The 15483-nt window shown below is 31.3% G+C and overlaps 1 protein-coding gene across 1 annotated transcript in view; it reads right to left on the minus strand.

Annotated features, from left to right (window-relative positions):
• Window positions 1-14394, minus strand: part of LOC137641269 (uncharacterized) — a 23769-nt gene extending 9375 nt beyond the window's left edge. Inside the window, exons 1-2 of the mRNA XM_068373696.1 lie at window positions 14362-14394; window positions 2801-2950 (exon numbers count right to left, since the gene is read on the minus strand). Coding sequence (XP_068229797.1) covers window positions 2801-2950; window positions 14362-14394 — 183 coding nt within the window. The remainder of the gene's footprint in view (window positions 1-2800; window positions 2951-14361) is intronic.
• Between the last annotated feature and the right edge of the window lie 1089 nt (window positions 14395-15483).

Raw genomic sequence — 15483 nt, forward strand, 5'->3', positions numbered from 1 at the left:
TAATCCTTGAAATTGCATAATCCATGAAATAGGCATTCCATAGACTGCAATTTGCCAGTAATTAAAACCTCGTGGAAGCATTGTAAACGTTATGGAGTGAATCCATTAGCCATTTGAATACGTTTTAAACGTTGTGCAGTCTCTCTAAGGAAAGAACTGTCAGTGATTTGAGCTTTCTGGAAGCATTGCAAACGTTATAGAGGCTCTCAGAGCAAAGATCTGGTCGTGATTTTAGCCTTTTACCATCGTTTTACACGTTGTAATGGCTGTGCAGTAAGTGCAAGTTGCCTATTTCACAGATTAGATAGACTATTTTGAGAAATAAGCAAGTTTTCTGGTTCCTGATTTAGGCAAATCAGTTGTAGTACACCATGAGCAGTTAGTGACTTGATAATGAGATTTAGATACTGGATCCCTGTACCTATAAAGTTCAGTCATTACTCTGGCAAATTGTCTGTTTTATAAACTAGAAACGGTAGTTATTTTTTACACCTCTCTTCTAAATCTACTTCAAGAGTATTTCTAAGAACTCACTACTGTATCCAAAGTTGCTAATTCGAAGTCTCGTGAGATCATAGAAGAGAAGGAGGAAGGGAACGTTTTCGTGAAAGATTTAATACTAGGCTGGATGGAGGCGTCTACGACAAGTATGGTCTTCCAGACGATCCAGAGTATTTGGATATTTTGGATGAACTGCAAGACTCTGGTACTTTCAAGGACTGCAGTTGCTACATTCGGCAGAGATAAGTAAATTTTGTAGACTCTTCAAGGGCAAGCAAGTTTTTAGTCCTAAAAATGCTGCTGTCATAATGATTTTAAACATTATAAATTTATTAATTCACTGCCATTATATTAATCTGTAGAAATTTGTAGAACGTTAGCCAGTAAGAGAATTGTGATTATTATTGTGGGCTTCGGAAATATAATAGCGAAGAAAAAAAATTAATAATATTCAACCATTATTTTTCATTACTATACTCATACATCAGTTTACCCTCAATTGTCTTATATTGCCATAATTAAAATCTACTTATAAGGAAAGAATATCAAAACCAAAAGAAACCAGAAAAAAAAATTGGGGGATTATAACATTTTGTCAAAAAGTCCCATTCGGAGAAAAAATCCGGGCAATCTACAGGACAAGAAGGAAGCAGAAGTAGGAGATTATAGTTCATTTATACTATTTATGCCTGATATAGCGCTTCATATGTCCAGTGCGTAGCTTGTTAAGGTTTTACTTCGTAATTCTTTGATCCCAGTATGCTGGGGTCATCAAATGAGAGGTCTGCTGTGTTCACTCTTGAAATAAATAATTGTATAAGCAATACCTTATGTCCAGTTATTTTAATTTTATACGAGCTAATTTGTCTTAAGGGCTTTTAGCCTCAATAGATGATAAAGGGTTGAAGTAAGAATGAAATAAATATACAAGAATGGCAAAATAATCAAGATAAGTTTGGCGTTTGTATTCTCTCTCTCTCTCTCTCTCTCTCTCTCTCTCTCTCTCTCTCTCTCTCTCTCTCTCTCTCTCTCTCTCTCTCTCAAACTGCATTGCATCGACAATCTTGAAATTGAAGACATTTCCCAAGTAAGTTTGACAGGTGTCGCCTAGATTGTCGGAATGTGCCAGGAGTATTTTTCTTATTATTCTGTATTATTTTCATATTTTTTCATTCCTTTTTAGCTTGATAACAACAACAGTGGGGAGGGTGTCAGTGTTCGGCTTAACCATAATAATTTATTAATTATGTAGGTGAATTACATATACAAACATGACATAAATTAGTTCCGGAAATAAAGCCCAAGTAACAACTGAATTTTAAAAAGTGCAGGAGTCCAGTATCTACTGTAGATCTCATTATTAAGATATTAACTGCCTATTGGGCCACTATAACTGATTTGCCTAAATTAGGAACCAGGCAACTTGCCTATTTACTGAAATAGGCTGTCTAATCTGTGAATTGGGCAACTTCTAAGAATCCATACACATTATAGGCAAATTATTATTATTATTATTATTATTATTATTATTATTATTATTATTAGCCTAGCTATAACCCTAGTTGGAAAAGCGAGATGCTATAAGCCCAAGGGCTCCAACAGGGAAAAATAGACCAGTTAAGAAAGAAAACAAAGAAATGAATAAACGATGAATTACTGCATATTTCATGAAACAAGTAGTGAAATATCTTATTTCATGGAATATGCGCATTGAATGCCCAGTTCATAAATTTATGCAATTTCAAGGATTAGATACATAAGTAGATAGATAGACAATTCTTAAAAGAACGTACAGCTGGAATTGCTTTTGAATAAACAAACCTTCAAGAATTAGATAGATGAGTGATAGATGGATAGACAATTCTTAAAAGCACGTACAGCTGGAATTGCTTTTGAATAAACCTTCCATTCTATAAATTTTATAGTATTTGATTAAACCTTCCCCTAGTGATGCATACCTTTAATAAATCCCCCCCCCCTCCAAATAAAATAAAATAAAAAAATACAGGAAGATATTGGTCCATGTGAAACAGAAAATTAAAAAGTTACCCTGCTAAAGTTCAGGGAAAAAAAAGCATGAACCCTTCTTATTTTTTTTTAATGGCTCTCCCTCGAAGTTCCGTGTCTTTGTAACAAGTATGTGCCTCTTTGCATGTTCTGTAAGGAAATTAAGTGTCGTGCTTTCGCCAAAGTTAGGCGAGTGAAAATTGGATGTCACGGTGCGTAAAATATATCTAATTTTTTCCTTTTTCCATCATCTTTGACAATGTATTTCTCATATGTTTTTCATCATTATTACTATTTTCTTGTTGTTGTTGTTGTTGTTCTTCGTCTTCTTCTTCTTCAACATCATATTTCTCGTATGTTTTTCATCATTGTTATTATTTGCTTCTTCTTCTTCTTCTTCTTCTTCTTCTTCTTCTTCTTCTTCTTCTTCTTCTTCTTCTCCCTTTCCATTTTGGGGTTGTTCATAACAGTTCAGAAAAGCATTATATCCATATATAAGTTGTCCAAGATAAAAGACAATGGCATTTAGAGAATTGTAATGAATAAATTATTGCGTTTTAGTAAATTCATAATAGATTTTGCAATAAATCTTTTGGAATTTCAATCTCCTCTCTTGAAGCATTTCACCTTTAACCTTAATAATGTTTCCCGGGCTTTTTAACATTAATTCAAAAGTTTATTTCTCTTCACAGCACCGTCCTTATTCTATCCTGCATTTGTGCGTTAGTTGCAAAGCAAAAATCCTATTTTAAATTTTCCGGGAAAATCTTTAGTTTCTAGTCTAGGTGATATTTTTAAGTTCCGTATTTATATTTTCTATATACCTATCCATTTATAGAGAGACAGAAAAGGAATGAGAGAAGAAAATAGAATAAATTGGCTGAGATTGTGGTGAATGAAGAATGATGAGCTAGCTGCTAGATGATGGATTCTCTGGTAGCATGGGAAACGGGCAAACAAATATCCACTCATATACATCGTTTGCAGACATACCAGCTCGCACACTTTCACTAGAGGTCACACATACACATATATGTGTATGTATATATATACATATACTGTATATAAATATATATATATATATATATATATATATATATATATATATATATATATGTACATGTATACATATATGTATATAAATGTATGCATATATAAGTAAGTATAGATAGATAGATCGATATATATCTATCTATCTGTATATATATATATATATATATATATATATATATATATATATATATATATATATATGAGTGTGTGTGCTTATATATGTGTGTGCGTGTGTGTATATTGTAAGTTATATATACACATAGATATATATGTGTATACAGTATATTATATATATGTATATATATATATATATATATATATATATATATATATATATATGTATATACATAATATAAACACATATATATACTTATATAATATTTATACATTTATGTATATAAATAAATATATATATATACATATATATATATATATATATATATATATTCACCTTTGCATAGATTTACAGAGGACGAAAGCAATTTCATGCTTGATGTCTTCCATTTATAAACTTAGGATCAAGGCATCATTCCAGAGAAATGGTTAATTCTATATTCCGTCCCTTTATATCTATTGATATATCTTACTTTTTTATGCGCACTTTCCTCTTGTCAATAATGCCTTGCTTAATTATGTAACAGGGAACTATTCCCTTGTTAATCATTATCCGGGATTACTTTATCGTACTTATCTAGAATACTTGGAAGGACTTTTCCACCCTCCTAATGATAAAATAATACTCTTTATTCTATTAAGAGAGGTAATCAGTCAAATTAAATCGTTATCTGAAATGTAATGAAAGTAACTATTCAAGATTTAGGATTACCTTTTTAGATAAATGCTAGAAACGAGAGAGAGAGAGAGAGAGAGAGAGAGAGAGAGAGAGAGAGAGAGAGAGAGAGAGAGAAATATACACTAGAAACAATGAGAGAGAGAAATATACACTAGAAACTGTGTATGTATGCGTGAGAGAGAGAGAGAGAGAGAGAGAGAGAGAGAGAGAGAGAGAGAGAGAGATAACATTTTGCGGTCTGCCCAATTGGAACGAATATGATGTAACGCAATCAAACAAAGACAGTTCGATATTGACTTCAAAATAACAAACATTCCGTCTATTCTGCAGCTTTTTAGAATAAAAGTCAAATCGTGTTCATACAATAAGAAAAAAGTTACATAATCCATTTATTTCTATACTGCAGAATAACCCGACCTTTGCCTTTGGAGGTCATTTCCTATCCCAGACTTTTACAAACTCTTAGAAATCCTTCACAGGAAGTCTATGTATTCCTGCCTCAGCTTTCACTAAATTTTTTCCTTCTATGAAAAAGGCAAATGATGAGCTGTTCTGTTAGATTTTACTGAAAGAAAAAAGAGAATGTAGGAAATAGAGAAATCTGAAGATATCAACAAAGAAAAAAGGATTAGTATTTCTTTAAAATTTATGACAATGATCATTACGTATTGATGGTGAGAGGACACTTATTATTATTATTATTATTATTATTATTATTATTATTATTATTATTATTGTTGTTGCTGTTATTGTTATTATTGTTATTGTTATTATATATATATATATATATATATATATATATATATATACGCACATCCGTAAACACACATATACACATATTTATATATACATATATATGTGTGTGTTTGTGTGTGCCTATATATAACACATTGTATAAACCATCTTTACTACAAGTAATCAAATTGATGAATGGCCATATTTTTTTCTCATGCCCGAACAAAGCAATATATAGATAGACATCTAATTATTTCTGATATATTGTGTTTTTAGTCTTCATAAAAAAAAAAATACGTTTATAGACTAACTACAAAGCTCTTTGGCTCTGACTAAACACAGAAAATTATTGATGAAAATAGCTTGTCTTATGGGCTAAGATTTATGTAGTTTTTTACTGAATGGTTCATAAGGCTGAAAACAACATTCCCTTATTGGGGATTAACATACATATCTACACGAATGAAATGGTAGGGGTTACTGAAAAGAAAATTTTTCAGGGTAGGAAAGTTGTTTATGTAAAAAAAAAAAAAAACTACACTTAAAAAGTACATTCACAAGACATAAAAAAATAAAGAAAACATGTTTCAAACATATTTGTTGATATAAATTTGTTTATATAAGTTAATATGTAACCTGATATTATAATAGAAAATCTGTTAGAGACTAACACAAACACCAGTCATCTATATGAGCTTGATAAACAACCTAACCTTAAAGCAGAATATATAAGAAAAAAAAAAGTTCAAAAGAGTCTTTGGAATAATAACCTCAAAGTAAATCATGCAAAGGAGACAAACGATAAATATGAATATTTAAATCGTACCACCCGAACTGAAACTCTCTCTCTCTCTCTCTCTCTCTCTCTCTCTCTCTCTCTCTCTCTCTCTCTCTCTCTCTCTCTCTCTCTGCATACACAATCCAGCCTTCTGAATATTTACGGTGCCTGGCCAAAGACCTCTCTAAGCTATTCCAGTCAGCATAAGGTTCTACACGTAAACTTCTCTTTTAGTTTATTTACTACTACTACTACTACTAATAATAATAATAATGATAATAATAATAAATGATAATGATAATGATAATAACAATAACAATAATCATCATCATCATCATCATAATCTATCCAGACACATGAATGACCTTGGGATTTGCATTTTCCTTCTAAGCGATCGTTTCTAGAATTAGGTTCACAAGAAGATATTTAAGTTACTAAACGAACATAAATAGAAGCAATATTTCAAATAACATAAGAAAACGTGTAATTTAGACAGCGATGAGAATATATGGTAAATGTTCCCATACATTCCTTATCTATTGATTTGTTGAGTGACTTGATTTATCACTAGTTTTGTAGGTAGAGGTATTTATGATGTTGTATATATACGATGTAGGTAGATGATGATATATAATATAATATGACAAATCATGAGAGTATTATATAGCTGTTTAAAGGCATTTATTTTACATTGTGTGATGGAATAGCACGGGCTCTTAGTACTAAAGCAAGCAATCTAAAATTCCAAACTTTTGGTATCTAACTTGTTAAAATATTTTTAAAAAAAACTTAGAAAATCATTTGGCTGAAATATACCGAAGTCATCTACTGAGTAATTTCAACTAAAAATAAACGTTATGAAAAATCTCTAGTTATGGAGTAGAAATATTACTTTTGGCAATGTATTTTCATGGAATACACACACACACACACACACACACACACACACACACACTCAAACTCATATATTTATATATATATATATATATATATATATATATATATATATATATATACACACATACACATACATATATATATAATTATATGTATATATATAAATATGTATATATATATATATATATATATATATATATATACAGTTTATATAATATATATACATGTATATATATATATATATATATATATATATATATATAAATATATACTGTATATATATATATATATATATATATATATATATATGTTTATATATTTCAGTTTATCTTTACAGTTTCTATTTTGATAAATTACTTGTAGATTTATACGTATATATATATATATATATATATATATATATATATATATATATGTATATATACAAATTATATATATATATAATATTATATTATATGTATTTATGTATGTATGTATGAGAGAGAGAGAGAGAGAGAGAGAGAGAGAGAGAGAGAGAGAGAGAGAGAGAGAGAGAGAGAGAGAGAGAGAGAGAGAGAGCAGGAATAGATGTTTTATTCAATAGCTTGTTTAAAAAAAGAAATCCTGGAAAAGCGCAAATAAAAAACAACCGCATATAGAAAATTATTTGGGACATCGATGATTTACGAGCAATCAAAGATTTTGACATCATGTAACTATAATATTTTCATAGTCTATGTAATCATGATCAAAGGTAATGCCGCAAATAGAATTGCCTTCAATATCAATTGTTCCTGAAATTATTGCAATTTTTGGTACTGATATCTTTTTCCTCATGATGCTCACAAAATGTAGATATGTATATATATATATATATATATATATATATATATATATATATATATATATATATATATATATATAGAATAGTTGGACTAGTTATTCAAAGTTTTTTTTGCCATAAAATTTACAAAAAATAAATAATTTTTAGTACTGATATTTTTTTTTCATGAGGCTCCAAAAATATACATAATTGATATATATATATATATATATATATATATATATATATATATATATATATATATACAGTATATATATATATGTATATATATATATATATATATATATATATATATATATATATTGGCAAAGGATAGTAGGATAGTTCCATTGGTTATTCAAAGTTTCTTCCCCATAAAATTTACTAAAAATAAATTTTAGTACTGATATTTTTTTCCTCATGATACTCTCAAAATGTACTGAAAAATATAATTTTTTTAAGGATAGTTAGACTGTTTATTCAAAGTTTCTTTGCCATAGAATATACTAAAAATAAATAAAAATTGCTAGAAAAGGATAACGTTTATGAACTATATGGATACATAGAAACAATTAAATTATATAGATTAGAATATAAAGGACTAAAAATTAGGACACGAAGAAAATGGAAAATAGAAGACACGGGACTAAGGTGAAGATTTTATCAGTAAAGAGAGCAAGGATTTAGTTCAAATAGATGAGAAAATAGAACTGGGTGTATCAATTAACAGCTTGTGAGCCAAGGCTGGGGTGTTTGGGGGAGCCTATAGGGCTATCTGCTGAATTATCAGCAGCCATTGCCTGGCCCTCCCTGGTCCTAGCTTGGATGGAGATGGGGCACTGATCATATTGTAAATATGGTCAGTGTCTAAGGTATTTTCCTGCTGGGGCATTGCTACTGTCCCTTGCCTTTGCCATTCATGAGTGACCTTTAACCCTTTAAATGTTCCTACCATTAAAATTACGTCCTGAACATACAGATTCCACACGTAAAGGAACCAGAGGTCTCTCTCTCTCTCTCTCTCTCTCTCTCTCTCTCTCTCTCTCTCTCTCTTTTCTTTTCCTTTGTTTTTTTTAGGTAAAAGAAGCCAAAAAGATTTAGGATTAAACATTTTTATATGCTGATCATATAATATATGGTCAGTCTCTAGGGCATTGTCCTGCTTGCTAGGGCAATGTCACTGTCCATTGCCTCTGCCATTCATGAGCGACCTTTAAAAGACAAGATTTTTAAGCTTAAATGACATTAAAATCATTAAACAGTTGATTCAAGAAAGAATCGAACCTATTTTAAAATTTGTAGATGCTCTTCGTCAAATTTGGAAAGGAAAATATTCTCACAAATAGAAACTTGAAAGAAAAAATATTCTTTATGGAAAAATGAATCTGTGGAATACTGAGCCTCAGCACTCACATTAATTTTGTAAAAAAACTTGAATTTATTTCCAGTGAAAATTTGTGTTTTCTTTAGTGTAAAGTCAGTTTGACTTACCCAGAAATCAATTTATGTGCAAAACATTATTAATGTCATTGGAAACTGTCCATTATACTATGAAAAGTAATCGTTTGCAATTCAGAGTTTTGTAGATGACGTTAAGAGGAAAACCACTGGTTGTCATGGAAACACTTTAGCGCACTGACAGCTACTAATCCCTTGTTTTCCCTTCTAGAGCTTTTGTCAAGAACTGAACAAGGGAACAGTGACTGTTCGTATTTTGTCAAGAACTGAGCAGAAATCAAGGCCTGTTCATATTTGGTCAAGAACTGAACAAGAGAACAGTGCCTAGTCATATTTTGTCAAAGACAGAACAAGGGAACAGTGCTTGCTCATATTTCGTCAAGAACATAACAAGAGAACAGCGTCAGCTCATATTTTGTCAAGAACAGAACAAGAGAACAGTACCTGTTCGTCTTTTGTCAAGAACTGAGCAGAAATCAAGGCCTGTTCTTATTTGGTCAAAAACAGAACAAGAGAACAGTGCCTACTCATATTTTGTCAAGAACAGAACAAGGGAACAGTGCTTGCTCATATTTCGTCAAGAACAGAACAAAAGAACAGTGTCCGCTCATATTTGTCAAGAACAGAACAAGAGATCAGTACCTGTTCGTATTTTGTCAAGAACTGAGCAGAAATCAAGGCCTGTTCATATTTTGTCAAGAACAGAGCAGAAAACAGTGCTTGTTCATATTTTATCAAGAGCAAAACAGAGAACAGTGCCTGATCATATTTTGTCAAGATCAGTATAGGGGAACAGTGTCTGCTCATATTTTGTCAAGAACAGGTTGCTCATATGATTTTTTTTTATTTATTACTATGAAGGTAAATGAAAATATTTGGGGTTCTGGATATTTTTTCTTATTCTGATGGAACGTTGAATCTTTATGTATTCCCCCCCCCAAAAAAAAAATCTCATTAACTTTTCCCTCTTAATGTAATCCTAAGCTCAACTTATACAATTTTTAAACGGTTGAATGACTGATCAAAGACCTAAAATGGAAAGAAAATTAAATAGAACAGTGTGCCCAAATGTACCCTCAAGCAAGAGAACTCTAACCCGAGACGGTGGAAGACCATAGTACAGAGGCTATGGCACTACCCAAGACTAGTGAGCAATGGTTTGATTTTGGAGTGTCCTCCTTGAAGAGCTTCTTACCATATATAAAGAGTCTCTTCTGCCCTTACCAAGAGGAAAGTAGCCACCGAACAATTACAGTGCAGAAGTTAACCCCTTGCAAGCGGTACATGTTGAGCTGCGCTCGCAAACCCCGTGGGTACTTATTTTGGGAATATTTTTTTTACTTTCATGTGAGTAACAATAGCTATATGAATACTGTCTGGAAAACTTCTTAATGAGAAAGGAAAACTACATATATTGAACTCCTTTATGTTCCTTTACGCTATTGAGAAAAATCTTATATTGGCTATCTCTCTCTCTCTCTCTCTCTCTCTCTCTCTCTCTCTCTCTCTCTCTCTCTCTCTCTCTCTCTCTCTCTCTCTCTATATATATATATATATATATATGTTTTTGTATATATATACATATATATATATATATTTTATATATATATATATATATATATATATATATAATATATATATATATATATATATAGGCTATATCTATATACTGTATAGATAGTTAGATGCATATATATATATATACATATATATATATATATATATATATATATATATATATATATATATATATATAAATATATATGTATATATATATATGTGTGTGTGTGTGTGTGCGTATATATGTATATATACTATATATGTGTGTATATATTTACATATACTTATGATATATATGTCTGTGTGTGGGTGCATGCATGTGTATGTACGTATAATATATTTGTGCCTTATATGCGTGCATGGATGTATAATGTCTACGTGCGTCTGTATGACAAAGTTTTTAATTATTCATAAAGCATGTATAAACTTCTTCCACTTGTAACAAGCGTTTCATTTGCGCTGCTTATTTGCTGCATTCATATCTCCTTAGTGATATTTTTGCAATCGTCGTCGGCATTATTAGAGTTACCGAGATAGCAAACGCAGGGCGCAACTCCAATAACATCAAATAACAGAATCAGTTGTCAGGTAGCTATCATTAAGGAAGATCCTTTTCATCTCGGCAACTCCGCTCTCACTGACAATATGAACCTTAATGATGGATTACAACAGAATGCGTCGGTTAGCGGATATTGGTATCAAGTGGAGCAATGGCTATTGAAGTAACAATAAACAATTAGTAGATATGTCAAATTATACGACTGGGTTTGGGGAATCCTGAAAGTTAAACTCGTTAGCTTTTCCAGCCTTCGAGGAGATAATGTCGCAAGAAAACATTGCTAACGAGCTGTTCTAAAAGATAACATGTTATACTTATTGCTGCCATTCATAATTGTAGTTTTCTTCTACAAATGTTTCATCCTAAATCATCCAATTATTATGAAAAGAAACCTTTTTTTTATGCCATTTGGCTTTGGAGTTCAAACTTGATGATATGGCTGTCTACTACAAACATACGTATACATTTTTATTCTTTTATTAAGAAATGTACGATTATAAATCTTTCAATTTATAATACTGTATATACACCATAATATATCTACATGGATAAAGTTTTTAATTAACATATAATCACAATTTCACCTTTTACTATTCTTCTAAATATCTTTTTTTTTTTTTTTTCAAATTCAAAACGTATCGACTCATGCGAACTTTTTGAACTGAAGTTTTAAATCCTTTTGTATTTACATTGAACGTATTTACCATTCTACTTCTTTATTAAATAATTGCGGGACATTATTTAAGAATCTGAATATCTATTTAGTGACAACAACTGTTTTATTTAATGTTCAGAAAAGAAGGGCAACTGAAACTTTATAAATAGATTGTTATTAATGCGGAAGAAAGCCAAAACACTTCTACCTGCTTATGTAGGCTTCACTTAATACCTGTAGTCACTTCTGGCTTTTCCAAAGAAAACAACTCTGACGGTTTGTATTTTTATTTACTTTTATTGTTTCCATAACGTGTGGAAATACTGGAAAGGGCAAACAAATAATCACCAACTCGGCAAGTGTCTGGCTATATATATATATATATATATATATATATATATATATATATATATATATATATATATATATATATATATATATACAGAGAGAGAGAGAGATAGAGAGAGAGAGAGAGAGAGAGAGCCACTTGCCGAGTTAATATCTTATGAGATTACCCCTTCTCACCAGGATATGGCTATTCTCTCTCAGACTGCCATCCAGTATGACAGGAAATATACATACATATATATATATATATATATATATATATATATATATATATTTTTATATGTATATTTATATAAATATATATGCGTATATATATATATATATATATATATATATATACATATATACATATATGTTTCTTGTCACACTAAGCGACAGAGGGAGAGGGAATAGTCATACCCTGGTGAGAAGGGGTTATCCCGACAATTACACTTTAAAACCACAATCTCCCACAAATTGCCGAACTAGCAGGTTGTAGTTAGAAAAGGGGGAGAGGGCGGTAGGGATTAATCTGTGTATTTGTGTGTGTGTATGTGTACCTCTATCTAAATATTCAGCGTACACTAGTTTTCATATAAGCTTCAGTCAGACTATAACAACATCTATCCAATCAACCTCATCATTTGTTTATGGCTTCTCGTAGTATGTGGATGACATATAGGGTTTTCTTTCGCCATCAGTGTTTCCAAATAGTCACTGAATAGTTTTTTTATCCTCAATATTTTTAGTAAACATTAAACATCATAAACAATAAAAAAATGTGAGGTTTTCATTCCGTCTGTAAATATAAAAAAATTAGTTTCATGCAGAGAGATTCGATACCAGCAACATTCCCTTGAGAGGAATGACAGCTACCCACTTCGCTGGCTATCACGTGAAAATTCATAAATGTCCGTGAGCATTATATAAAAAAAAAACTAAATTTTTTTTAATGAGGCGCATTTGCACCGACTCGCAGCGGTGCCCTTTTAGCTCGGAAAACTTTTCCTGATCGCTGATTGGTTAGAATTATCTTGTCCAACCAATCAGCGATCAGGAAACTTTTCCGAGCTAAAAGGGCAACGCTGCGAGTCGGTGCAAATCTGCCTTGCTAAAAAAATCTGAATATACTTGATGTTATTCCTGTTGGTGGCGACGAAAAGATAAGTGGAATGTATCTTCTCAATGTATTTAATTTTTTTCCATTTTGATATGCAGCTCTGGAGCCCTGAAAATGTAATTCATTAAAGATTTTGTTATTGAGCACTGAGGTTCAAATATCGCCATTTTCGAAAATTATTGAATCTGGACTATGGTTAAACCATTTATTATGTTTATATTAAATTTAATGGCAGATAATAGCAGAAATTCTTGAACATACATGTAAACCTAATTGCGTAACTTTCATACTTCATACAATTTTCTTTTTTTTTAAAGAAATTTATTACGATGAATAAAGATAGGATGAGGTACAGTTGGCTTCATTAATTCAGGTACACCACGTTAATAGGTAGTAGGTTGGCTAGGGCACCAGCTACCCGTTGAAATACTAACACTAGAACGCTATTGGGTCCTTTTACTGGACAGACAGTACTGCATTGTATTCATCTCTGGTGACGGTTAATTTTTCTTTAGCCACGAATGGAAAAATGAAAACTTTCGTTGTATTAGTTCACATACACACATATATCTATGAAATGTATGCATACAAACACGCGCACACGTACACACACATATATATGTATATATACTGTATATATATAAATTATATATATATATATATATATATATATGTATATATATATAAATTATATATATATATGTATATATATATATATATATATATATATATATATATATATGCATGCGACATCTAATAGGATGATTCGATAGAAAAATTAATTTCACATTATTACTATTTAATTATATTGGATTAGAAATAATAAAGATGATCATTATTGTTATTATTATTATTACTTTGTTATTATTATTATTATTATTATTATTATTATTATTATTATTATTATTACTTTGTTATTATTATTATTATTATTATTATTATTATTATTATTATTATTTCTTAAGTTAACACCGTCTTCCGTCTGGAATGGAGGAAAAAATTTCCCGGAGATCTGTTGTTGGAGTCTGTGACTCCAAAAATGTCTCCAGGAGACTAAAAGTCTTCAGAGTCCTTTTAAGACTCTTTCATTTTTTTCAAACCAATGCTGATACGAACCTCTGGACAGCTATGTATAGTTATTGCTACCATGTTCAAACAAGCATTCGGTGTGTGGGTGAATATGATCGGAGAATTTGTTAGAGGAAAATACAACTGTCCTCAAAATGCAGCTTCAGTTATTCAAGAACGGAACGTTGCATGCGAGGATATGACGTTAAATCTTGAGGGACAGCTGCGATCTCTCCAGGAGTCCTTAGTCTTCAAATGGTTTTCATGTCTTCTCCCAGAGGCGCCGCGTTTTGGAGTCTGTCGTGCAGTCGTCTCTCAGGATGGCTTTCTCGGTAGGTGGCTGCAGCACTGTCCTTGGATTGGAAGCTTTTGGAAAGCCCGTGAGGAACTACGTGGGTGTGAACTTGGATTGCGGCAGAAGCTTTGAGATTCAATGACTAGTTGAAATCAAGATGGTTCATTGTCAAACTTCTCCCCGAATTCGACATCGGAAAAAGGGAGGAAATCCTTTCTTATGGTAACAAGACAATTTACATCGGTTTGGGTGCTGCTGGCGTCATATTTGGTGGAATAGTGTTTGCTATGAGAAGGATGGCTAAAGAAGGACAACTAAATGAATTGAGAAGAGTAATAGAAGTAATGCATACAGAGAAAGAGACGCTAGAAAAACTGAAACCTCAGAAAGAGTGTGAGTATCAAAAGCTGAAAATTGACTGCGCTGACAAAGATCTTCAGATGAAGGAACAGGAGGAGAAGCAAGGAATTCTTAACATGGAAATGGAAGAAATTAAGAAAATCCTTAATGAGAAAATAGAACAACTGCAAAACGGCTGCTTCCAAAAAGATCTTCAGATGAAGGAACAGGAGAAGAAACAGGAAATTCTTAAAACGGAAATGGAGGAAATGGAAGAATTCAAGAAAATCCTCAATGAGAAAATAGAACAACTGGAAAAGGAATTCGCTGAGAAAGACCATCAGATGAAGGAACAGGAGAAGAAACGGGAAATTCTTAACACGAAAGGGGAAGAAGTTAAGAAAATCTATAATGATGTAATAGAACAACTGGAAAATGCCTGCGTCCAAAAAGATCTTCATATAAAAGAACAAGAAAAGTTACTGGAGGTTCTTAAAACTGAAAATGAGGTAACTCAAGAGCAAAAGGGACAATTG

The sequence above is a fragment of the Palaemon carinicauda genome, chromosome 5, assembly GCF_036898095.1.
Source record: "Palaemon carinicauda isolate YSFRI2023 chromosome 5, ASM3689809v2, whole genome shotgun sequence".
NCBI classification, from domain to species: Eukaryota; Metazoa; Arthropoda; class Malacostraca; order Decapoda; family Palaemonidae; genus Palaemon; species Palaemon carinicauda.